Below are 27,344 nucleotides of genomic sequence, written 5' to 3'. Positions count from 1 at the left end.
ACCTTGTCCCTCATAAAACAACTCTTGTAAGAGAATAGTTACTATCTGGAAAGTGGCTTTTTGTTTTTAAAGGCTTTTATTCGCATTATGTCTTAGATACAGGTTCAGTTTACACTATTCACCACAGGCTCTTTGTGTTGGCTTTGGTTTTTTTTCCCCCTTGTGTAGGTTGCAGAGTGAAAGCCCTCTGAAGATTTATAATTTTAGATGAAAAAATGAAGCTAAGTTTTCAGCTGCTGAGTTTTCATTGATAAAGATGAGTAGGAAAATGGTCTCCTGGGTTTTTCTTGATGAATATCACTACTTTTTAAGTACCAAAGGCATGTGCTGTAATGTTTGCTTCTCCATTTCATTATTCTTCTTCCTTCAGTTATTGCATAACTCTTGACATCTGCAATACTTTTGTTTTTTCAGGAGCTCTGTTCAGTGTTTCTTTCCCTCTCCTCCTTCCACTTGTGTTCTTAATATCTTTTTCCTGTTTCCATCCTGGTGTCTTTATGATGAGCTTTGAGGACAGACAACTAGCTCTGTTTGGTTCAAAATGTCACGCATACGTGTCTTTGAGCAGAGATAGCTTCACAGTACCATAACTTCTGTGAAATAAAAACTGCAGCATTGGGAAAACATTCATATAGTACAAATTTGCCCCTGCCTCCGATTTCTGAATCCCTACTGTGTAAAATGGAAACTCCTCTGTCCCTGAAGTCGTCTGAACTACGCTCTAATGGTCTTTTGACTACAAGCAGGAATTTAGGCTTTAAATTAAACTTATTGACATCAGTTGACATGAATAAAATCGGTATTTTTCTCTGAAATACACCCCACACCAAAATCTATTGCACAAGATGCATTGTTCTTAAATGCAAAACCTTTGTGGTGAGGGGGACTGTAAAGGAAATATAAAGGAGATTTCTTTCACAGACTAAGAGAATCTTTTACAAATGACTGAAAACAGAACAGCATTGCTGTGCTGCAGGGGTTGAAAGTATGAAGCTGGTGCCATTAGTTAGCAATCATTGTTGTAGACAGGCTGTTACAGCTTAGAAATAAAAAGAGGTGGGCCCCTCCACTTCCTGAATTAAGTAAATACGTATAGCCATTAAGTTAATCTCTGAATCTGTTTCAATATTAGTAATTACTGGTTTGACCCCAACAACGAAGAATCCAATAATTGAGTTAGAAAGAATTGTTCTGATAACACAGAACAAATGGAATGTGGTCTGTTTTTTTTATATATATCAAAACTGTGGTCTGTGGTGATGGTGGAAGGTTTCAGGAAACCTTTGCTTTCAGAGGTTAAGGAGGGGGGAATATGGAAGTTCGGGCAAATACAGGGACATTAATTTTGAGAAACATGTACTTTGGGCGCTTGCTAAATGAAACAGCAATTTTGACACTGCCACAGCATTGAGATTTAACGTTTGAAGATAAGTGGGGTTTGTTCCTCTTTCTGGGTCCTGGTTGTACTGATCCATGCTATCAGAGTGACCGTGATGAGTGGAGCAGCAACATTGGAGGCCGAGACTGAAATACAGCTCTGTGTCAGGGAATTGATCTTTTGAAGGCAAATCAGTTTGCGTAGAGGGTTTTGGTCCAAAATTAGACCGGTTGTTCAAAGCAGTGAAACGGGTGGTAGTTGAAAGACAGAGATGATTCTGGACCTCTTTTCATTGTGTCATGGCAAAGAGTTTTTCAGACTGTTTTACTTTTAGTCAGTCTTTTTGTTTTATCCTTATCTTGTCTTCTCTGCCTGCCTTGTCCATGCTCGAGGAAGAAGTGCAAGAACATCTACCTACCATGTTGACATCTTACAGAATACAAAGAATCCCATTAACTTGAGATATGACTCTGACATAAAGCAATTTTTAAATATTCTGAGTGATCACCACTTACCTACATTCTCGTGTGTTCAAGGTCAAAAGTTGAATAAAGCTTTTAGATCAGGATCTAGCCCATGTCTTGGTTAAGAAAATAATTGTTAGAATACGTCATATTCAACAATTAAATATGCGTTGAGCTAAAAAGTAGCCATGTAGGTGCTGGTTGTAAGGTGAGTTGGGGGGAGATGGCTAGGAAAATTGTGTGCCTTTGTTTACAAGACATGCTTGTGCAAGTGAAATATGCCACTCCAAACTGGATTAAATTTTTTTTGTAACTAATACCCTTGCTTAATATGTATTCCAAGTTAAATTTATTTTAAGACCAGTTTTACTGTACAAATAGGAATTGAAATGCAACAAGATGTGGTTGTATTCTAACTTCTTTCTTAAGTAAGCAAGCTGAGCTGATAGTGTTCAGCGATAGCAGAATGAGCCTTGGCTTAGGGTGTTATATTAACTATATGTTGGTCTCATAGTAACAGGTTCAGCTTGTTGAATTGGATACTTTTGTTAATTAGTAGTTTGATATTGACAATTAGGAATCAAAAATATTTGTGTTGGAAAATCTTCCATTGAGCTGTGGTGGAGAAATGTTTCCTTTGGCAGCTGCTGTGATAATATTTTGACTCCTCTGAAGTTGGACAGAGAACTCCTAGCATATATGCCTATTTTTCATCTTAGTAGGACGTTAAGTCTGTCTTAAAGCCTCTCAGTTGCCGCAATATGTGATTTTTTTCATTTTATATTTTTAAAGGAGGGGAATGACACAAAACAGAAATCCCTGTTTCTGTTGCTTTCTGAATCTTTTACTTTGTGTAGGTATGTCTTTTCTGACCTATAAATGTCATAGGAGTTGGTCATAAAGAAGTATAGTATACTTTCTTAAGAGTTCAGCGGGCTGGGGAAGCGTATGTGTGGTTAATGACTTTTCAGGCTCAGGGCTTATTTTTTTTTCCTCTTCCCCCACCCCCTTTAGGTAATATACTTGAAGAAAACACCAGAAGAAGCTTACAGAACACTTTTGTCTGGATCTAATCCACCATATCTTCCATTTAGGTATGTGAATGTGAGAAATGGGCCTAACTCTTGTGTTTTGGAATTTGCTAAATCTATCAAACTGACTTCCCAGAAAAGGGTCTCATGTCTGATACAGACATTGTATCAAAATGACTGATCTCCAGAAAAAATATTTTTTACTTCTGGTGGAATTACTCACTCTGTGTTGGAATAATAAAGCCATTTCGGCTGATTTAAGTTTTAAGTAACACTCCCAGTCTTGCAAACTGTCAGGTTTAGGAAAGCAGTTCTTAGCATGTTTGCAATTTAGCAATTAAAACTTTCCTGCATCATGTTTAACTCTTTGGAAGTCATTCAAAGCTTTTAAATTACCTAATACCTAACCAGCTAGACTTACATGAATGAAGGCGGGTTTATGCTGTTATATTTTCTCTGTTTTACAGAACAAGTACAGATGTTCCAGTTACTAAATTGCTTTGCCTTTGTTTTCAGTGAATCATAGATAATTTCTATCAATCTGTCTTTACTCTCTCTACTAAGGTCACATTGAGACTTGAATCTGAGCAGTTTTAGCTATCATGCCTATTGAATAAAGAGCCTACCAGATTTTTCTCGTGGTGTGGACTATGAAACACCCTTGTACTTTACGAATGAAAAAAACTCACGCTGTTCGTATGCAAACATTGGCAATAAAAGGCAACTGCAAGAAGGTCAATGTCCTTTTTTTAGCAAAGTCAGTGTTTTACAAGTAGTGTTCACTGTCAGCTGATGCATTTGTAAATGTAGACCTACCTTATCTGTATCAAATTCATCTGATTCTACAGCCACTCAGCAAAGGAAGATCAGACTGTCTCTATTCTCATAGCTTGTACAGGAGCCAGATACAGTATAGACTATTGGGATGGTAGATTTGTATGCAAGGCCCAGTTTGACTTTGAAATCTTAAACCATCAAACACATTTTTTTAAAAAAAGTATCAAATCAGCGATGGTGCTTATTGGCCGAGAGTTTATACATTCACCTGGTCATCAACAGCTCTCCAAAGCCCAAGAAGTTTACTGAGCTGTTGATATTAATAATTTTTTCAACTAATATAGAAGATACCTGGTAAAATGCATTAAAAATAATCAGTTATTTTAAATATGCTGGTGTGTTTTAACATCTTAAAATTGTATAGAAAATACAGGAGTGATGATCTAAGTTGAACAAAGAATAATGTACAGTTTTCTCCACCTTTTAGGTGGTTTGGTTCCTAATCTTCTCCCAGTTTGAAATAGTGACATTGGTCCTTTTGTTTACAGAAGGTTGAGCTATTGCAGAAATGCTACAAGGAGTTCTTTGAAGCAAACTCTATTATTGTGAGCGCAGAAATGGTGTTAATACGTTCTTCTCTCCTTATTGTTTTGGGGGAGCAACAAGTGAAATATTTCTCTGCAGTGTTTCCCTGCCTTCTGGGGATTACTATGCAGCGTTTTAGTGGAGTCTAAAAAACCCCACTTGTCCCTTTTGTATCAAATTCTCAGTGGTTCAACTTTGGTGGGAGTATTTCTTTCATATAAGAGCTTTTAGCGTTAAAGTGACATAAATTTTTCAGAACCTTAAGCGTAAAGCGTAGTTTATTCAAAACTTGCTTAAAAGCAAAACTCTTAGTAGTGGAGGATGTATGTTACCTGAGAATAGCTGTGTATCATTCACCAATTAAAAATTTACTATTTGGAATTATAGTAAATTGCTATATTTTTAGGTTCCTTTCTCCCCTGCCCAAGTAAAGATTAAGGTGTGTAGAAAAGAGGCTCTGACAAAGCGAAGAACCTTAGTTGTCAGATTCCAAAACAGTAAGACAGAAAACTTGGGAGGAACAGCGTGTTTGCAGAACAGTCTCATATGACCCTATCTGCTCAAACCAAAAGGCTATACAGACCTTTGCCTTGCAACCAATTCCAAATGATGATGCTAATAGTAGGAATACTAATAAAAAATTGCTATTTCTGCTTGACTGGTAGGGAGTAGTGAAAGTAATTGGCTCTGTGATTTCTTGTGAGGCTGGTAAGAACTACACGAACAAATTTAATGGCATGAAACAAGTTCATTTTAAGTTATCATTAAGTGTTTAAGTTAACATTTTCATGTTTGTGTTAAATAATTATACAAAGCAATTCCTCATGAGTTTGAATTCATAAAATTATATTCCAAAATAGAATAGTTAGCTACTCTGGGATCAGCAAGGGAGGGGTCAAAAAATACAAGAAATAGCAAGATTTTCTGAAGACAGCTTTATATTGTATATCTGAAGAGCGTTTCATGTTTCCCAGGGAAAAGAACACCAACTGAAAACATTGAAGGGGGCGATGTCCAGCAAAGGGACTACTCAGTTTTTGCAGCATGGGTTGACAAAGTGATTACAACAGTATAATCGCTTCATTCTGTTTGTCAGCTTCAGGCGAAGTGGGCAATAAATGCATAGGAGTAGGCAGTCTTCTGAAATGTAACTCCTCGGCAGTCTTTGTCCGTGTGATTCAAGCCCTGGGTTTGTGAGAGGTGAACGATTGGCTAAAATTAAAGCTTTTCTGAGAGGTTGTGGGGTTTTTTGTGGTGGGTTTTCTGTGGTGTGGTTGGGTTTTGGTATGGTTTTGGGTTTATGTTTGTCGTTTTTTAACACAAAGCTTTGGCTATTTCAGAGGGTGGGAGGGAGGCAATCTTCTTGAGCAGAGCCTTTCTGTTTCTAGAAGGAATGTAGTGTTATGAGCTTTTGCTAGAAGAATTAAATACCTTAATTTCTTGAGTGTTCTTTCTTATATGACATAGGGCTGGAGAGCACTTAAGTTTCTTTTGGAGCTGCTTTGGACTATGTCAGGTCTTGGCACTGGATTAGAGCCTAAGCAGATTCTGTTACCTGCTGTATAGTTTGTCCTGCTGGGAAAGAAGGCTGTGGAATCTAGCTGTACAGGAGGTGAGACGAAGAGGAGTGAGGTAATAAACTGAAAGATTCTGACAAGGTAGGAGGCTAGGTAAGAAGTGGGGAGTCTGATAGTTAGGGAGGGGATATTTGGGAGTTGAATTCATAGGAAGAGGCTGAAATAGATACATAAGGAGCTTAAGAATTACTGGGGCTGGGAGAAGGGCAAGTAGGTCTCATGAGGGCCTGCAGTGGGACAATCTAGATTATCTGAGAATGGGAAAGAAGTTATTTATTCCTTCTTCCCTAGTTTTCCAAGGCCTTTGAGATTATTTTCTCCCCCTGTCCGTTCTAAGACATTTGAGACACCTCTGGTGCAAAAGACAGCATGATACAGGGGCTCAAGCAAATGAACCTGTGCTAGAAGCAGTAGCACTGCCTTAGGTAGTATATCTGCTTGGCATTGAGCTATTCTGTGAAGAAACAAGTTGGTGCTATGAGAAAGTTTGCACTCCTTCCACATCTTTAGTGTCTTGAAAAGGACTAAAATTACTCTTATGTACAATGAAAAATATAACCCAAATGTCTTAACTCTTCCCTCCTATTCTAAGATCTAGGAAGGAAATAATTTGAGATATTAATCATTGGTGTTCAATACTTATTGATGTAGATTTATTCTTGGAGCCTGGAACTTAGATATTATATAACTTCTGTAGTATAGGTCATCTCTGTTTGAACAGTTCAAAGTGCAAGAGTTCATCAGTAAGCAATGCTCAGTTAGGTGTTACAGCTAGACGATTTAGCAAGTTTGTTAGACTGGATATCTGGGGGGAAAAAAGTAGACAACTCTCAGTAGGTAGAAGCTGTGGGATTGTCAGATTCTTTATGGACTACTGAGGTATGTTTACATGAAGTGATCATCTAGCTCGGTGACCTCAAAAAGCCTTAATCGGCTTAGATCTTCAGCTGGTATTTTGTTTAAAGACAGCTTCAGCAAATATTGTTCAGAGGCGGAAGGAAATCAGAATGCCTCTCTTACAAGATAGATGGGAATGTTTTGCATTTGGTTTTGTAGTAGAAAACTACAGACAAAGCAGGACGATAAGGCACTACTGTCTTTGAGACACTTTCATCTTATTTTTGGCTGATTCACTGTCACTTGGTGCCGCTCTAGTCTCTTGAAGATCTTGTGCTGTATCTTCTCAGTTCCATTTAAGAAAACCAGGCTAACAGCATTTTAAATCATCATAAATACCAGTTTCCTATTGTGAAGCTAAGTTTTAGATTTTTACCTCAAACTACTCTGTGCTGACTTTAATATAAAGAGAGAAATATATTTTATTATTACTGTGTTCAGCTCTAGGTATGACATGAATTTCAGAGCTAGATTTTGGTTTGTAGCTTTTGGGTTTTGTTTCTTTATTGGCAAGTGCTGGGGAAACACTATTTTGTTACTGACAGTGTTTAGAGGTTTGGTGAAAGGGAAAGCGTTATGCAGTATTGAGGTCAGCTACGATAACTGAAATCAGATGTGGGATTTGCAGCTCTGTAATGCCAGCTAAGATTCATACTATGTCTGTATCTCATAGATATATTCCCATTTTTTTCTCCTTTGGAAAGCAAATAGAGTTCTACCAGGTAATAGCTGCCAAAACACTGTTTGAAAATCAAGGTGGTTATGCATTTGGCCATGAAAGACTGGAAGAATACTGTAATGAAACATGTGACCAGCAACAGAAATCAGAGCACCCACACTGTAAAACTGTGCAGGAGATGTCTGTATGTGCTCTGTTCTACTAGCCTGAGATGAAACAAAGTCTTCCTTTTTCTTCTGTGCTTTCTTAAACACAGACTTCTGAACAAGAAGGTATAACATTTGAAATCCACATAGCTTGGTTTCCACCGGTATAAGCACCTAAACGTTTTTGTATATGCATAAGTAGTCTCAGTAAGTTAAAAATGCCTACTGTCTTAAACATAAGCACATGCATTAGTTTTCTCTAGCATAGGATGCTGACGGTGTACAGTGGACAAAGGAGAAGAATAAGTTTAAGTAGGAAGAGTGTCTGGAATTTAAAGTTAATTTTAGATTAAATTATGTGTTTCTTCAAGCTTAGTAAAGGTATTTTTTCTTTACAGTGCTCTTCCTCATAACTGTTAGTGCTTGCATTTGGTTGTACCGTGGTACAAAGTGTGGCCCATTCAGAATCTACTTTGGTTTATGCAAGATAAAATTAGTATTATTAATTATTGCTCTAAAACTTTGAAATATATCTGTCACTGGTAGAAGGAAAATGCATGCTGGTGGATCTAGCGCTATATAATGGACTTCTCAAGTCAGTGTGGTATTAGAATAGCTGTATTTCTAGCAGGATTTTTGTAAAGGCTAGTACTAGTTCTGACAGTATCCAATATTTTTATCCATAGTCTGGAAATTTATACATCAGTAGGAAGGAAGATGGGTTGACACAAAGAACAGTGAAATTGAACTAGCTGTTCTGTGTTAGTCTTTACCTATTTAGTCTCCTCCAGTAAATGCATTAATTCAGGAGGATTTGGAAAATAAGATCAAATTCGCTTTTTAAATATTTACAAAGCTGCTTAATGATTTGACATGACTTCTGACTGTTTTCTCTGGGCCAGAAAAAGAACTCAATAACTCAGCTTCAGCCTGACAGAAGTCCTCTAGGTGGCTGGGGGAAGATTTGGTTTGGTTTTGCTTTTAACAAAGAAAGAATCAAAATAATTAGTGACCTAAAATACCTTTGACAACTTCCTCTAAACAACAAGATATTTTACTCGAGTAATTTATTTAAAACATTCGGGAATCAGGTCACGATAAACTCTTAATCTTTGCCTTTTGAGTGTTTCAAGGCCTTTCTAGACGTGTAGTTGGCAGGAAGATTGGCATTAAGCATCTGTCCTCTCTAATACTTCTGCAAAATGCTCTTCGACTGAACTCTAAAGGAATACTAACACTTCTCTGGAATAATATGAAAGCATCTATTTGATAGGAAGGTTTGAATATAAAAACTGTCACTTCATAAGTAGACTGACTTTGCTTCATAAATAAACTAGGTTTTTATATTGTTTAAATATTAAAAACAGCTCTGTGACGTGCATTTTGTTGCTTGCAGTGTTTTCTGAAACTGGTAACTTGGGTTTCGTCTCCTAATACTGAATCCACAAGCACTTGCCTTACCTGTACATCAGATCTCTACTTTGTCAATGGATCCAGCATGCAGAGCCCTCACGGATTATACATAAAACTTCTGCCAGATGAATTTATTTGTCCTTACACCTAAAATGTAAAAGATTAGCTTAAAATTCTGGAGCATAAAACAGCAAAGTTTCAGAAAGGGGTTTGCATCTGGAATAGATTCTAATCAGGCAGTTGTACTTTTGGAAACTAGAAAAGAGAAAAATACATATATTCCTGGATTTACCCTGGGGGTGCTGAAATAAAATGGCTGTGGCTTTAAGAAGATAAGGATGTTATAGATTTTGTTCTAATTTCTTGTTTTCCAAATTAGGATAGAAGGAACTTTTATGATTTGCTTGTGTTTTCTTACCAGAAGATATGTGAGGGGCAGAGTAAGAGAGAAATTATGGCAAGGTCCGATACAATGCACTCAGTATTTGCCTTCGTTCATCAAATGGCACAGTTTCCCTTGAAGCATTAGGTAACATTAAGCCAGTGCTTCCCGGTGTTATTTCACTACGATGCTCACTTCACTGTCATTCATATCTAGTGTTTGTTTATGGTTTCGTTACTGTATCACATTCTGCCACAAAAGATAGATAGGGTGTGAGTTTTTCAGGTTTTAACTCAGTGTGTTGTGTTTCTTTAGAAAAAACATTAGAATACGGCTATTCTTTGAGTTTCTGGGCATTTGGGATTAGGTTTAAACAGCCTTTTATCTGTTCATTCCAAAACTTTGCCTATTTGGAATTTTCCTGGCTTTCAGTCTTTCTATTATTTCACTGTGTGTGGATGGCAAGTGTCAGCAGAGCGGTTCTCTCCAGTCAGAGTACTCCTACCTCAACGGTTGGGTGCACAGCAACAGAAATGAGGCGTTTGAGGCATGGATGATGTAGGCAATAGCTGTTAGCTGCCAGCGTCCATGTGCGCTCCACTGGTAACAGCTGTCTGTGGGAACTGTAGCTAAGAATACGGTACACCTGGAATTGTGGTAGGCTTATCTTGTACATTGAGGTCAAGTTCAATGTCCTCCCACCCCCTCTCATCTCCCTTCTCTCTCTCACTCTCACAGTGCTTCTTATTAATGGGTTGGAGATTAGGTGGCTTCCCCCCCCCCCAGTATTTTTTTTTAATGTACTGCACTATCAGATGCAATTACGTTCTTGTTATCGCAAAATAACACGTAGTATAGAACATGTCTGCTACAATCATATCTTCCGTTCATATTTCTCTAAATACTTAATTTTGTGGTTTGCATTGTTTTAGGTTTTGTTGTTTCTGTCAGCCCCTTCAGAAGAACGTTACAGCTTTTTAAAGATTTTCTGCTATGTGTGTGTTCCCATTGGGGCCCTAAAATTTTATGCTCAGAAGACCTTGAGTTTGCTAAAATGATCTGTTATCCAACTTTCCCCTGTCATAAATGTATTGTCTGTAAAGTTTATATTTTACAGCTTCATTATGTTCTGCTTATCTAACGTAAAATAAATAATTTATGGCTTTTCATTTTGAAAAACTTCTCTGCTGGATTTGAATATTGAAGGTTTATTCATGCTTTAAAGTTCCCATTCTAAAACATTGTGGCTAAGTGTTTCTTAATAATCTAATCTAATAACTTGAAAGCTTTTCTAGAGTAGCCTGCCTGTAATATGATGCTACCAAAATTACAGCTTCTCAGTTTCTTAACTACATTTTCTGTGAACACTGCTTGCTCAAAACTGCTATGCTTATTCTGCTCTTAAAGAACGGGTAAGAGTATGCTACTCTTAAAGGACTTGGGATTGGAGGAGCATATCAATGTAATAAATTTCATACTACTAATAGCAAGTAGACTATCAAAAAAAGGAGTTTTCATTGAAAGGTGGAAATCTTAAATGAATTCTAAATTGAAGATGTATCTGGCTAAAACCTAAAATGTTGCTATTCTGAGACATTGTAGTTCTTAGCATTCTGGATAAGATAGCTTAAAGCAAAGCTATAAAAGATTTATTTAATGAGTCATTAGGAAATAATCTGCCCAGGCAGAATTTTGTTAAAATGCAAACTGGTCTGAAGCAGACTTTGAAAACTACTTTTTCTTTTTTTCTACAATACTTCCATTGCTGTTATTTTTTAGTGATGTTATTTATTTTTATGTTGGTGTCTCGTACTATTTGAATATGTTTTGCTTGGTGGTATCCTGTCATCTATTAAAGAGAAATTATTTTCATAGTGGCAGAACTGAGGTCAAGTAATTTTAAATTTAATTGTATCTTGATAATTTTTAATCACATCTGTAATGAGGCATCAAAATGAGTGCCTGTAAACAAAATCCAGACTAGCAGTCTATTTGCCTTTTTTGTTAGTGTAACTCAATTAAGAATTGAATAATAGTTAAAACAAGTTTTGCTTTATTCGCCACTGTCCTTACACAACTGAGAGAGCATGCAAAGCTTCCTGTGACAGAACAGCACAAATAATTTGGTAAAGGACATGTAGTTAGATGATGTAAAATATGGACTTTATTTTAAGTATTTGCAGTATCTGACTGCATTTACACTGAGCTACATGTTTGGTAGGAGAGTAAGCACTCTCCTTTAGAAGCATGAACAAGCTTCTAAAAAGATGTCTTTGAACTTCAATTCACATTTCTCAGAGGGGATTGAATAACTTTAATATACTCTGTTGTGTGCTGCCTTTCCCAGAGCTCTTAATATAATTTTGTGTATATTAAATTCATTTTTATTAAATCTATAGGGATGCTTCATTTGGGAACTGCACGTACAATCTTACGATCTTGGACTGTTTACAGGGAGTAAATAAGGTAATAACGCTTTTCCTTAGCAAAACAGATTTAAATTGGCTTTTAAAATGTGAAGAAAAATACTGTTGAAATACATCAGGAGATCTGGTTTCAAAGCAAAATGTCTGTGACCGAGCAGTATGCTGTCATGAAGCCTAAGTTACCGAGGACTGTATTTGAATAGCAGCAATGGAAAAAGGTTGCACTTTCACCTGGCTGGCCTGGCCTTTGACAGCTTTCCGAACCTCATCTTAGGAATCAGAATGTGCAAACGCAGCAGGCCTGGCTGGGGACAGTTCTTAACAGTGCAAGGCAGGGCACTAGATCTGCTAACAGATCTTTTATAACCATTGGTAAAAGGGAATGACGTAGGTTGATAAAGTCAAGTGAGACAGATACCTAGGTATACTGCGATTTAATCTGAGCAGATTTTGCGTGTACTTGGCCCCAACTTCCCCCAAAACACGAGGTTCAGTGTTTGACACTAATCTTTTCAGAACTGTTTAAAAAGAATGAAAACTAATGTATCCTACTGGTGTTGTGATGTGTCACTTTCAAGTCTCGGTCCTGGGGCACGTGAAACTCCAATATTGCTTTTGTAAAAAATGTTACGTCACATCTTAGTTGGCAACCTTGTGTTATGGTATATACTTCATACCATAAGCAAAGATAAAATTTTGTTCATCATTTCCCAGTGATCTTGATGAGGGGAGCCGCCTATAAGAACAGTTCTGTATAGACAATTTATAGACTCTTTGTAACTCCTAAAAGTATGGCGAAACAAATGTTTCTTAAAAATTGAAAAAAGAGATCAAGCTTAATATTTTTAGTTCTGTGGAGGTGGGAAAGGAACTGTCAGTTAACAGCAAGACTCTAATTTGTGTGGCATTCTACAGATCCTGAAGCTCTGTGAAGCAGTGAGTGCAGTCACTGTAATTTATCTGCAACAAACATGTCAAAAGGACTTTGAGAATCAGTTTTTCCTCCTTTGTTTCCACAACATTTATTACTGAATTTTTGTCCAGTTCACCTACAGAGGTAAAAATGCTTGGAGCAGAAACTGGTTGCCTTAATCTAAAGTAAAAATCTTAGTCTACTGGGTAATTTTGGTGTTTACATACACATATATCATATACATGTAATTCAGGGGGCCTCCAAATACTGGATTGCAGCCAGCCAGCCATGCTTAAATGAAATACATTTTTCAAAATCAGCTGTTCAGACAAACCTCTCGGTATCTTAGGTTTCATGACAGGTCCAATCATTGAGCCTGTGTTGTCTAGAGCAAAGCTATTTTTGGTTTGTCTTAAAAAAGGTGCTCCATATGTAGCAAATAATGGCAGACTGATGCTTTTTGCTTTTTAAATCATAGATCTGTGGTGTGTTTTTTTATCACACCTTAATCCCAGAATGTTGTGTAATATCTATATTTCTCAGAATGCTGTATAATTATACACTGCAGAACAGTCTTCCACCTATTCCTTGGAAGAAATTTGGGCTGTGAATTCCTTATTCATAGAATTGTTTTTAATATGGTATTATACACTAATCTTTGATATAAAATTGGCATATTTAATAATAGTACAGGAATGAAATGCAAAACTTGACTTCTTTCAGCCCTGTAATAAATACTGTCAGACGTAGTCTAGTGAACTTTGTTCTATCAGTGGAATGTGTATTAAAAACAAACCATAAAATACAGGTAATACACAGTACTGTATTCTGTATATGCCATTTGCCTAGGTATTATGGTGATAAAATCAGAGTATGATATTAAGTATAGAAAAAAATCAATAAATTCTTCTATACTTTTGAACTGCATGAAAGTGTATTCAGTATAGAAATGTTGAATGATTGTATGACAAAAAGGGAATTACTTTTTTTATTTGTCATCTGCCTTACAGAAAAAAAACATATATCTAGTGGGGTGGGGAGAATAATTTTTATGATTTAAGTGATATGCAACAAGCTTATGTCCCATCATGATGTCTTTGAAGGGAAAACAATGAGCCTGACGTGCTTTAGTGACATTGTTGGAGTTTTTGTTGTCTGTGTTGTTAATCTGTGCAAAATGTCATGTTGTAACATAGAGGTTTCAATAAGTCAAAAGCACAAACAATAATTCAATTTTGATTCTCAAAAACAGTATGATAAAATGAGACTATATATCATATTTCAGAATAAACTGACACCTTGTTGCCTTTTAGGCCTTGCAGCATGGATTTTTTGACTTTAAGACATTTGATGTGGATGAATATGAACACTATGAGGTTTGTACGTTTCCTAACGAGCTTGGTTTACCTAAAATAAGTTAGAATATACAGCATCCTGCAACTTAAAACACACTGGAAATACATTGTAATGCAAGTAAAACCCAGTGTTCATATGTGCAAGGTATGTACATCCGAACATATATGCTGTGTGTGAAAAACATGCAGGATGAATATCCTTGGAATTTCAGTGCATCACATACGAAATCTACTGTTTCCTCGTAGCCTCTCTGGCTTCTGGGACCTCTTTCATGCTTCCCCAACCTTCCCCCAGGATATGATCTGAGGTCTCTCAGCTGACCCACAGAATCTGTGTTTTCTTTCAACCCTTGCTGAGCTGCTTCTTAAGATGCTGTTAGTCCCAAATATATGATCATTTTTTCATAGCCGCATAGATTAAGTACACTTTGAGCTATTTTTTAATAAGGACACGTTATATGGGGATTCCAGTAATGAAAATACATCTCCCTAATTAAGTCCCAGAAAGCTAACAGATGTCACTCATTGTTTTGCCAGCCTTCTTACAACTCAAGCATAGATACTCTGGATGACTCTAGATGCTTCTAGGACTTTGTTCTGTAACATACACACCTTGAGCTGCTGGTAGTAGACAGTTATCTTGAGCTATATTGCTGCAGAGAACCTGTAAGGTATGCCCATGCTGGATCTGTGAGCTGGGCTGTGTATAGAGGAAATCGCAGGCACGGATATACATCTGGTCCAGAACAGCTGCATGATCTTTGTCTGGTTTCCCACACCCAAAGGAAGGGAAGGGGATTTTACTGGTCACTGGCAACCACGTAGTTGTATCAGACCTTGTCTTTGGAACTCCCTGAAGCTCCTGCAACTGCATTGGTTAAGGAGAAAGAGGTGCACTAAACATTTGAATATATATTAAACTCTCTTTTTAGACTTGTGCTATTTTATTGTAGCCAGTATTCTTCCTCCCAGCCACTTTATTGCAATTTTTCAGAAAACTTGGAAATAATGAGAATAAATTTGTTTAGTCTGAAAATGTCGATTTGAAAAAATATCTTAAATTGAATATTTCTAATATTCAACAAGTTTATTGGATAATTGCTTCTCTTAACATTCTGTAACATTTGATAAATAACTATTTTGTTTTACAAGCAAGATATGGGTGACTCAGTACACATCTGAAACATACACCTCTAGGAAACGCTTCATAAATGCTCAGGAAAGAGGGTGAAGTCAGGAGAGGAATGAACAGTTGAAAAACTTAATTTACAACACAAATCTATACAGTAGATGTCGGCTGCAATGGGCACATTAGAACATACACCTATTTGCAAAACTTAAAAGCATCTGTAAAAGGATTTCTGTTTACTGTAATGTTCCATAACGATTAGACTGAGAAATTGGTATAGCCTCTGCTGAATTACTGAAATTAAATGAACAGCAACTAAAATTTGAAGTACAAAATTGCTGGTTTTTTGTTTGCTCTATGTACAAAAGTGAAATGTTCTAAAACCAAATGATGCTTGGGAATTGTTAGGAATTTCTAGATATAGTAGGTGTTAATCTGCCTGAAAGAAAGTATTAAAATAATTCACTAAAGCTATCCCATTATCTTGTTTAATGCTTAACATTATTTTAGTTTGTGAAAAGTATGTATGTGTGAATGATGTTTAAAGTATGCTGCCCACTGTCTGAGTGTAAGAAGCAAGAACTTGGAATATTTTTTGCCCATTTTTTGGTATGTCTTCTATTTTATGCATCCTGGTCAGCTTTGTATGTTTAGATATGTCCTGTGCTATATTTCTAAAACTTTAAATGTTCCAGGTTTTTGCTATGTTGGGTCTTTAAATGTGTAGTTACGTGGAAAAATGTTGCATAAGACTTAAAGGGGACCTTAAGAGGCTAAAGGAGATTCTATTTCATGTTTATATTTCTTTCATCTTACTATATTATCAAGGCAGCTAATTCCCCTTTTGTTGGACTAGATGTAAAATACTCAAGTTCTCTTTTTTATTATAATAATAATGTTGTTGCATGCAGCGTTCCGTATATACACATACATATATATCTGTAGCTCAGATTGTGAATAATTTAAATTTTAACCAATAACCCATGTGGCTATAAAGAACCATTGGATTCACAAATAAAACTGGTAATACACATATAGAAGTACATTGAGCAGGCCTTCTTCCCTAAAGGGGGTAGAGGTGCTACACTGTTGGGATTGCAGCCTGCGATACAAATCGGGGGGGGGGGGGAGGTCCTGACTTGGCAGTAAGATGGGTTTGCTAGTCCTTATGCAACCTTGTTAACTTACAGGAGGTTTTTTTCCCTGTGTGAGGACATTTGGAGCAAGCCTAATGGGCTTAGCTAAGCAGACAGTTGGTGAATTGATTACAGCGACGTCCATTATCAGAACCTTTCACTCATTAGGATGTTCTGATGAGCTGAGAGCTAAAACCACAAGCTTAATAATGTAGTTGAACTGAGTGCTGTGTCCTTAAAAGTCATGCTGAGAATAACTGCATTGCCAAACGAGGAACGAGCACTCTTCAATTAAAAAAAAAGCAAGTATTTAAAAAGAAATATATTTCCAAAGAAGCTTCCAGTTTCGGCCCTGACAGAATTTGCAGAGCCTTTTTGAAGTTTTCATTTAAAAGTGAGTAAGAAATGCAAAATGTCACAGTTTGAATTTTTTTTTTAATTTAGTCTTTTTATTTGATTTATACTTTGTATCCATGATTACTGGCTCATCAGAGTTTATGCCAATATGTAAATTTCCCTTTCTACAGGGAAAGGATAATTGTTTTTGAAGGTTAATTGGTTTTTAATTTGTTTTCTGTGAATTGGGTTTTTTAGCCAGTGCCTTACAGGGAAGCATTTTTCCACATTCTTTGATTAAAACACACAAGAATATTGGTGTTTGTCCCTGTCATTATAAGTAGGTGTCTTAAAACACTGAACCCTCGAAGAGAGAAATATCTTAGATATAGGATCTTTCTGCTCTTATTGGAAAACCAGCAAAATTTTTTGCCTTTCACTTTATTAAAATATTCCTGAGAAGCATCTTATGGGACAAAATAACTCATCATATAGGTGAGCTAACTAATTACATTTGAGATGTTTTGTTTTAATGCAGAAAGAACATAGTAAAAAGTAAAATAAAATCTTGAGTAATGTGTTTTTAACCTCGTATGTACAGATACTAAAATGCTTTTCTCTTTCTCTTCTGAAATAATTATAGCGAGTGGAAAATGGTGACTTCAACTGGATTGTTCCAGGAAAATTTTTAGCGTTTAGTGGACCACACCCAAAAAGCAAACTTGAAAATGGTATGGTGTATATTTTAATGCTATTCTATGATCTTATTTTTTCTGGCATGTGAAACAGTCATAGCAAATGAGCAGAAGGTAATAGAGGTTTATAGATTAATTTTCATCTTCATAAATAATCATACAGTGGACATTTCATATACGATCATAGAACATAATTCCAAAAGTTTTGGAGTTCATTGCTAGAAGAATTCCAGTTCTAACAATCAGTGACTTTCATTCAGTGACAAAGTGCCTGAGAAATTCAAGACCCTTATGTCTCTCCTGGAACCTGACACCTGATACGATAAGTACGCAGAAGTAAAGGTGACTTGCATAAAGCAAAGGAGGCTACATTAAGAGTTTTATAACAAAGACCAGTAAAGGCTTTAAGAAGCTTGCCTTTACTACTGAAGATTCTTGGGATAATGGGAACAACCTATGTAATTCTAACAGAATAAAAAAGAGGAACTTGACCGACAGAGAGGAAGTAGAGATTTAGCCCAGCTAAAAGGAATATTATTAATTTAAAAACTACCATCAGATTTTTGCTGAATTTCACCTTATTCTTTGTGCCATGACACCTTGTTTATGTGAGCATGTTTTCTGAATATCTGCCTCTTCCCGCCCACCTCCCCAGCTTCTGCTCTCACGGTTCCTTTATGACGGGAATGCTGCTAATTGCACAGTGTCCACTGAAGTTTTAAACAAAATCCAGGGAGAAAAATATTTAGGTTGGTTTGGGTTTCTTCCCCAATCACTGTTACAGTCCCTTCTTGCAGAGTGTTTTCAAAAATTCCTTAAATTGTTCCATGGAATTCAGAAAACCTCTGTTTTATTTTTAACATGTATATAACTGAAAATTACCAAATTAACACTAATGCTTAAAATCCAGTTATGAGGCTACAAATAAGCCTCACCCAGGTGAGTGTAAGTACACATTGCAAAGCTACTTTTCTCGTTATGTTGTGACTCTAATTGCATTTACTAATGCATATATGACCTGTGGAAATGACCCATGCTTTGTGAGGAAGCTTTTGGGCTTTATTTGAACAGGAATAAAAATTCTGGAGATAAACCAGTGAATTCGGTCAAAGACCTTCTGATTTTTTGTGGTAGCTATGTTGTTCCTGTGTTTTGTTTATAATACTTAATTGTTAATGGAAAATAATAAACTACATTTTCCGTGCACACATGTCTAAAGGACGGATGTATGTGCACACGCTCCCTCATGCCCTCATTCATGGAGAACATCTGTTTGGTGGAAGAGTCTTTAAATGGTTGTGGTGTGGTTGGGCTTTGACCTCCCTCCCCCCTGTCTTCATCTAGAGGATCCTTTGGTCTCACAACTGCATCAAGGCACTAGAAGTTTTTGACTTCACAGTGGAGCACAAATATTTCTCATACTGCAGTTTATCCTTCGACTGTTCCTCTTGCCCATAGTATGGATCACCGATCTATTTTCCTCATAAACAGTGTTTCACCTTAAACCATGTTCTTATTCTTTGATCTGCAGCTTGACTATAGATAAACAGCTGTTCTGAAATGCTGAATTCATATATGTGCCTAGCTCTATGGATAAAACCCTACTTGTAGAGAGGAATGCGCTGAACAGGAGACACTACAGTGTTTCACATATACTGTGCTTTAATTTTTTTCCTGATCCTTTTTTAATTACAGTGGTCTTCATAAGAATTTTGTGGACAATTTTTTTATATCCCTTAACTTGTTTATGCTGAATGAAATATTAAAGCATTTTCAGTATTAGTATATTTATCATTCAGAAAAGATTTGGGAGGCAATTTTGATTAGTACGACTTTGAACTTCATCTATGACGTGAAATGATTGTTGCTTTATCTTTTTATAGGTTATCCTCTTCATGCACCTGAAGCCTACTTTCCCTATTTCAAGAAACATAATGTCACATCAATCATAAGACTAAACAAAAAAATTTATGAGGCAAAACGCTTTACTGATGCTGGTTTTGAGCATTATGACCTGTTCTTCATAGACGGAAGCACACCAAGCGACAGTATAGTTCAGAGGTTCCTGAACATCTGTGAAAATGCTGACGGTGCTATTGCTGTGCATTGTAAAGGTATGTGCACTTATTTATTTCTCAGATTGAAGCTCAAAATGAGTAAACTCCAGGGATCCATACTTCACAAATGAAGCATTTATAAAATAGCACGTTCTGAAAGTAATATTCCTTTATGATACTTGACTAAATATGTAGCAAATATTTGTTATTTCCACGTGCACATTAAGCTCGTTCATCCTACACTACTAAGAGTAACTGACAATCTGTTGTTCATTGTTCTGTTTTTTCTTAATATCACTTGAAGGCGTGAGTTTTAGTTGATGGAGATTTCTCTTTTGCATTATGCTTTCACAGCGTTATGATAATTGGCTAGGAAACGCAGAAGACTGAAAGGTTTTCTTTGTGCTTTTGGACTGTTCTACATTTTTTCTGTGGAGCATGACTTCCACATTTCAAGTTAATGTGAGTTATTGTGATGCCAGCATTTCAAACCAGCCTATTTCAGCAAATCAACCAGAAGACACACAAAACATGCTTAGTCAAGAACGATTAACAAAGGCTTTGAAGGGTTCGGCTTGATTTATGTTTCGAGTTGTGTAAGGACATTGTGGAGGCGAATGTCTTGCTGATCTGAAACAAGAATAGTGCTATTCATTCATGATTCTTCCATGAACAATAAACATGCATATCAAAGATAAATAAGTTTATTTGGTAACAAGTTGTTACTGTGGCTAGAACCCAGAAATTCTGCCATTAATGAGCTGGACGTCTGCTAATTGACTAAATGAGAGTATAAATTATTGATTAACAGGAGTAGATTGTTATTCTCCAGGCTTAGTTGCTAAAGGAATCCAATATATTTTTCTAGTCACTTAGATACGCACTTGCTAAACTGAAGTATTTTTGGTCTTTTGCCTGACCCTTTAATAAGCAAAACAACAATCTCATTCTTTTTAAGTTTTTTTACACCCTTCTAAGTAAGCCTATATGAAGTTAAATCAACAGTTAACTGAGTAAACATATTGTCTCTAGTTTTTATGTGCTCTTATTGCAGAAGTGTTCCACGCACAGCTTCCACACTAGAAATGGCTTGTCCCAGTAGTTACAGAACGGTTAACACAAAGGGCTGCTATGGAAAGTTTGTACATTAGCAGGAACTTAGAGAAAAGAACTGAAGTCTTAGTGATATGTGCTGTTGGTAGATGTTACCTGCAATTTTTAGAGACTGTTCTCTATTCAGATATGTGTAATACAGTACAGCTCTCGGTTGTTTGTGCATAAACAATAGCTGGCCCCCATGAGACTGTAAATTGCAAATACTTTATTTGTGGGAAACTAAGGTTTAAATGGGGAGACACTTTACTAGTAGATAAGACACAGGGCCAGAAAGAGATTAATTCTTATTCTCTATAGTTAGAGATTTCTATGATAGTAACAGCTAATTTCTCCTGTATCTCTTTCTCCCCTTAAAACCAGAATTACTTTGTGATTTGGGGGCAATGGGTTAAATAATTTGAAGCTATTTAAAATTATATGCTGGTCAACATTCATTGCTGTTTCTACAGATAGCAGTGAATAGTTGGATAGGTTGGTTTTGCAAGAAAATTCAAAAAGAAAAAGGTACTGGCTGAGAATGCACATGCTGCTCTCTGTGTTGTATTTGCATGTATTTGAACCTTGATTTAGAAAGTCTGTGTGTTGGCCTCTCACAGGTACTTCGATTTTGGTTTTTATGGGTTTTATAAATACCAAGTTTGTATCCAGCCTGGCCGTGGCTTTTTTTAAAAATGTCAGCCTTTTTTTAAAAAAAAAAAAAGGTTTGAAGTAGGATTGTACCAAGTGCCAAGAGTGACCCTGCTGCATACGTTCTTAAACGCTGTTAACTTTTTATAGGTATGATATATTTGTTCTTATATCTACAGCACTGAAATCCAGTGTTGTGATAAGCGGGATACCGAATCAGAAATTCTTTCTTCAAATGTTAGGGTGGTGAATACCGTTGAAAAGAAGTCTTCTCATATCCCATACTTTAATTTGATCATTATGAAATGCTCATGACTTTGTATGTGAATGTTGATACTTGCACTTCTGCAGCTGGCCTGGGGAGAACAGGAACACTGATTGCCTGTTACATCATGAAACACTACAAGTTCACACATGCAGAAGCCATTGCTTGGATAAGAATATGTCGACCAGGCTCTATTATAGGACCTCAGCAACACTTCCTGGAAGAGTATGTATACCTTCTTTGCTACTAAGAATCAACTGCTTCTCTACATCCTTATCCATCTTGCACTATTTATAGGATCTACTTTCTGTCTACTGATGTTGTATATTACTGCCTGTTGCAATATATTTAAGGTTAGTTAATTTGGGTTTGAAATCGAACTTAGTCAGTAGCAATCGTCTTCTCTGGAGTGCTGTGCGTTTTGTCGCCTTAAGGGACAGAGGGTCTCAAGGCTCTGCATGTTTGTGTTCTGGGGGATTTAGGACTTAGACAAATGTGTTGGAAGTGTAAAGCACAGATGTGGACAAAAGATTAAATCAACAATAAGGATTTATTAAAATAGAAAGGCTAAAGTTTATATACTTTTTATTTAGTCTATGATGACACTTAAAATTAATCTTACAATAGTAAAATTCTTTTTTCTTTCTCGTAACTATAGATTAAATAAGTATGTGGTGGCCAACTTATGATCTGTCACATTGCTAGCATAATCTATCAAGACTTCTGATTTGGAGCTAATAGTTGTTAGCAAAACAAATGCATAGTTTTAATACCGCTCCTTCTCAAAATTGACTGTATGCTTTGGATTGGGAACACTTCACGTACAGATAACTTGAATGGGTGATTCAAGGTTTGATCCTGACTGGAAATGAATGACAAAACTGCACTGGCTTCAGTGATGTAGACATTAAGTTTAATTTCACAGAAGTTTATACATTGTGCATTTACTATTATAGTGGCTATGTTGATATTTTTGAGTTGATACCATGGTGATATTTAGCTGGAGGCGTTTTCACTGTTATGAGAGAAAACATTTTGAGAAAAGCCACCACAAAATCGTCTTTTTGGAAAAAAGAGAATGGAACATCTCTGCTAGGTACTGTGTAAACACAGTAAAACATGCACTGATCTTGCATCTTCAAATCCATAGGATATCAGAGAGAAAGAAGGTGTATCACTGTAATTCATAAGAGAAATTGAGCATGATGGAGGATTCCTATTTATTTTCCAGTGCAACTGAATGGGCACTCCTTTATTTGCGAGGTGGCCCACTGTTATTGAAAACACTGTGAATCACAAACTTTCACAAACCACAGGTGCTCACTGACGGCAGATTAAACTTCACACCGTGCTGATGCTTGGATGATGCACTCTTAAAATAACTTCCACAACAGAGCAAAATTAAGTGAGAAAGGCAGTTGGTAGTGTGATTACTAAGTGCTGTTTACTTGAAAGATAGGAAAACCAGGGCCTGTGTCTTTTCTGCAGTGGTGTATAAATAGAATCATAGAATGGTTTGTGTTGGAAGGGACCTTCAGAGCCCATCCAGCCCAACCCCCTGCAGGGAGCAGGGACGTCTTCAACCAGACCAAGTCACTCAGAGCCCTGTCCAGGCTGGCCTTGAGTGTTTCCAGGGATGGGGCCTCCACAACCTCTGGGCAACCTGGGCCAGCACTTCACCGCCCTCATTGTAAAACATTTTTTCCTTATATCCAGTCTAAATCTCCCTTCCTTTAGTTTAAAACCATCACCCCTTGTCCTTGGCTAAAGAGATTGCCCCCATCCTTCCTACAGTCCCCCTTTAAGTACTGGAAGGCTGCAATAAAGCCTCCCTTACAGGTCTCCCAAATACTTGGTTTGATTTTACAGACAGGCAAAGATCCTTCAGATTTTTTTTCGTTCATATTTAATTCATAGCTAAGAGCTGTAGTACTGTTCAGTAAGAATTTTCTATTGTCCTAATGGCAATAGATTCCTGTTTTGACAATCAGATAAAATTCAAGCAATATCACCAGTAGTGTCTAAGTGGGACTGAGAAAGAAGGAGCTAACATCAGCTACATCATTCTAATATAAAATATTTTGCCATCAGGGCTGCAAAGTTGCATCTGATGGAAAGGTAAAATCTTGCAACTTTGATCTTCCAACGTTCTTAGATGCCAAAGCTTCACCTCTTAGGGACTTTGAGGTTTATTAAGGGAGGTTTGAGTAGTGTTTTGGCGTTTGTTTTGTTTTAGAGAACCTTCCACCCAAATATGTATCAAATCGATTTGGTACTGTGAATGCAATTAATCTTGAAAGATTTCAAAGCTATTTAAATTCAAGCGTGCTTTCTAGGCTACTTGTGTAGGTGGAATAAGTAGTGCTCCCCCTCCCGCCACCCCATCCTTCTCCCTTCTCTTGATGTTTTCTTGGGATCTAGTGAAATTTTTCTGGAAGTGCTTACCTTTCACATCCATTATTGAGCAAGTTGAGGCAGTTGGCTGAGATGGCTTGGCTCTTAAGCTTTGCTATAATATTTTGTTTTCAAACAAAGAAAAGTTTCCAGTGACAGTACATTCTGATTTAATTCCTCATCCATTTTTCTCTCTTTGGTATAGCAATTTAATTTTATTACAATAATATGTAATATAGTCTCAGTTCCTGGATAGAACGAGCACGACAGGTACCTCCCTGGCAAGCTTCCTTATCAAGGAGTAATGCAGTCTCGTCAACAAAAGCCTGCTTAGCCTATTGCATACAATACCTGTATACACAAAACTCACGCCAATAAGAAGTTGGAAAGTGCTGTATCATAATTTATTCTACATATTACGTATATAAAATCATTATATTAATTTTTAAATTATGTTTTAAAAGCCTTTAAAATACCATTGCAAATTCCTGTTTAGTTAATCTCTTTTCCCAGCAGGATTTTGTAAAATGAAGTTTTAGTATCTGTAATATTTCTGTGATGGCTACAGACTTGTTTGGTGACTCGGGGTGGGGGTCATTGTTTTTAACCACTGAAAATGAAGGGGAGGATTTGGGGAGTTTTCTGGGTTAGTTTTTGTTTGATTTTTTTGTGTTGTGTTTTTTTTTTTTTTTTGAGGGGGGGTGGGGGGGTGTTGGTAATAGAAACTTGAATTTTTTTCCCACATGAAAATGTACAGAAGATTAAAATCTGTAAGAGTAGCATGTTTTCATATTGCTTTTTATGTGTATGCAAATTTGTTGATATGAATTGATTTGGTTTTGTATCCTAAAGGAAGCAAGCAATGTTATGGCTGGAGGGAGAGCTCATCCGATCAAAGCAGAGACGAGTAGTCGATGAAAATGTTAACAGAGTTCTTTGTGGCTTGAATGACATTTCAATCAGTGACAGCTTGAATAAAGCACAAGACTTGGATCGATACAGGGAGGTAAGAGTTCACAGGAAAAACTTCAAACAAGCAGATATGGAGCTAATCTTTAATAACTAGCTATAGATAATTTTTAGGGTTTTTTAATGCTATATTAGTACTAGATTGCTTTTCTACTGCTAAGCTTTTTTTATAGGTCATAATTAGAACAAATCTTCACTTTTTCAAAAGAAAAAAAAAAGGATAAAATCTTAGGTTATATTTAAAACTGTTATAGGACATTTTGCAAGCTTCAGAAGGTTTGCATTATTTCAAGTCATTCTTTCAGGGTCTTCAGTTGCATGTTGGAGAATGAAGGGGGGAAAAAAATCAGTTTTCCTCCTGGATATCTATTTAGTCCAAGTTTCTAGCTAATAACGCATGAGTGTATAGATGTCCATCCCTTTATTACAGTGTTATGCATTACTGTTGTGATGTGTACGTTTAGGGTAAGGACCTTACAATTACTTATTGGAAGCATTATTCAAGCATTATTCAACTTACTCGCCGGTAACTCAACTACCCATACACTGTGTAGCAGCTTATGTACAGATTCACAATATACATTCACAGTGCTGCTTTTTTCTATAGTAACCCCCTCTGTAATATGTGTATTTCAGGTTTGTACATGTTGTAACACAGCTGTTCAACATTCAGTTTTCAAAACATTTAATTCAAAACAAAATATTTGGTTATATTTCAAGACCTAGGCTCTCTAGAAGCTCAAAACAAAGTAATGTTCCCAGTCCCAAAAATCCATAAGGTCTAAGAATCAGAGGACAGAACTGCTGCATACAATAACTGTTGGGCAGGTAAAGACAGTGAAACAAAATTTATCAGCATTGAGGCTGAATGACAGGTAACAATGCCTAACATAAAATCTTCAATGAAATCTAGCTAAAATAATTATATTTGCCTATAATTAATGCAACGCTCAGACCATTACATCATTTTATTAATTTGTTGTATTACTTCTGTCAGTCTTTCATCTTGGTTGATGAGAAACTGTTGTCCTGTTTTATGCAGAGCAGTGAGGTCACTTAGGCACAATAAGGACTGCAGTAATATAAAACAAATACTTCATCTGAGGTCAAATGAAGCATTACTGGTATAACTCTTTTTACCTGGCAATTAAATAAAATCGCAATTCTCTCCTTGTTTTGTGCAGCTTCCATATTTCCCTGCTACTTAAGATACTCTCTCTACTTATTACTGGGGTCTTAGAAAAGTCTATTTTCAGATCAGCACGAATTATAAATAGGCATTTAAACAGTGTTGGCATACAGTTTTAATGCCTCTTAGGCTTTATAGTGTTTCCTGAAGCTGGTAGTAGTAGGATAAAACTCTGAAATCCGTTCATCCTATATTCCTTACGTTCTCATAGGGAAATTTTTTTCAAAACTGCATTTTTCTAGATGTCATGAGAACTTTTTCTTTTATTAAAAAAACCTTAGTAATTTAATAAAGTTGCTTTTTAGCTCCTCCTGCAGGACGCACAACTATATCTAAATTTCTTCCTCATCTTATGCGTATCACAAAATTGTTTGTTACTGCTTCCCTTCCACATTGATGATAACTTTAAAAATAGTTATGCAGGAAGGAGTTGGAGTTTAAGTTCTGTAAAAACAGACTTATTTGAAGGAAATAAATACTGGCGTTAGACTCAAGCACCCTGAACTGACTTTGAGGTCAGATTCTGCAAAAAGCCTCTGTGAATGTGTGTTTGTACAGTGACACGTTTAATTTACTGCAACTATGCAAAGACAGAGTGTAGTGCCCCATGTATGCAGAAGACTGTAGGTTAGCCTTTAAAAGGCTAATTAAATAAAAATTTATCTAAAATTATTTGCGAAGGAGACGTTTGATACTTTGAAACTCCACTACTCCTGAGGATTTGATATATTTCCCTGCTTGCGTACTTTGTGTTTCCCAGAACGATTTTGAAGACAAAGCAGGTGTGGAAGCTCAGAATGGCATGACGCAGGGAGATAAGCTTAATGCCTTAAAAAATCGGAGACGGCCATGTTCTGCTACAACTGGAGCCCTCAGGTAATTAATTAATTCTGAGGTGATTTCAATTTTAAATTCAGTCTGTGCAATCAGATCTATATGGCAAGTGCATGGTCTTGTTTAAGGCAGCAGTACTAGCTGTACCACCTTCTGGGGTGGAAATTTCTCTAGGTATGTATCTATTAGTTGCAGATTTGGTTTATTAATTTCTTCTCCCCTCCCCCGCCCCGTTATCTTTCTATAATTACTTTTCTGTACTCCTTAAATGAATTTTGAAATTTTCAGAACCAGTAAAAATGTGAAGTTTGAAAATAACCCCAAAGTACCTCTCTGTTGTTTAACTGCAAATGTACGTAATGATTGTCAATAATTTGTAACTTCTGTTTGTCTCGTACTTTAAAGCCAGTATGAGACATGCAAGTGTGCTTTGGGGGAGGGGAAAGGCTTTTTATCCTTTGATAAAGATTGCCACTTTGGTTTCTTTAGGCTGCAAGACATGAAACTGCACACGAGGTCAATATCGCAACCTTTCAGGTATTAACTTTAACATTATAGTTCTAAATGTATACCT

At 36.5% G+C, this 27,344-nt stretch overlaps 1 protein-coding gene across 1 annotated transcript in view; it reads left to right on the top strand.

Annotated features, from left to right (window-relative positions):
- Nucleotides 1-27,344, top strand: part of CDC14A (cell division cycle 14A) — a 66,479-nt gene that overhangs the window by 25,770 nt on the left and 13,365 nt on the right. The window contains 9 exon segments of the mRNA XM_075098243.1: nucleotides 2,857-2,936; nucleotides 11,729-11,795; nucleotides 13,982-14,044; nucleotides 17,268-17,355; nucleotides 19,203-19,433; nucleotides 21,471-21,609; nucleotides 24,631-24,784; nucleotides 26,697-26,812; nucleotides 27,260-27,307. Coding sequence (XP_074954344.1) covers nucleotides 2,857-2,936; nucleotides 11,729-11,795; nucleotides 13,982-14,044; nucleotides 17,268-17,355; nucleotides 19,203-19,433; nucleotides 21,471-21,609; nucleotides 24,631-24,784; nucleotides 26,697-26,812; nucleotides 27,260-27,307 — 986 coding nt within the window.

This window comes from Phalacrocorax aristotelis, chromosome 6, assembly GCF_949628215.1.
Source record: "Phalacrocorax aristotelis chromosome 6, bGulAri2.1, whole genome shotgun sequence".
In the NCBI taxonomy this organism is placed as follows: domain Eukaryota; kingdom Metazoa; phylum Chordata; class Aves; order Suliformes; family Phalacrocoracidae; genus Phalacrocorax; species Phalacrocorax aristotelis.
Note: the sequence above shows the minus strand (reverse complement) of the source record. Positions and strands in the feature narration are given on the sequence as shown.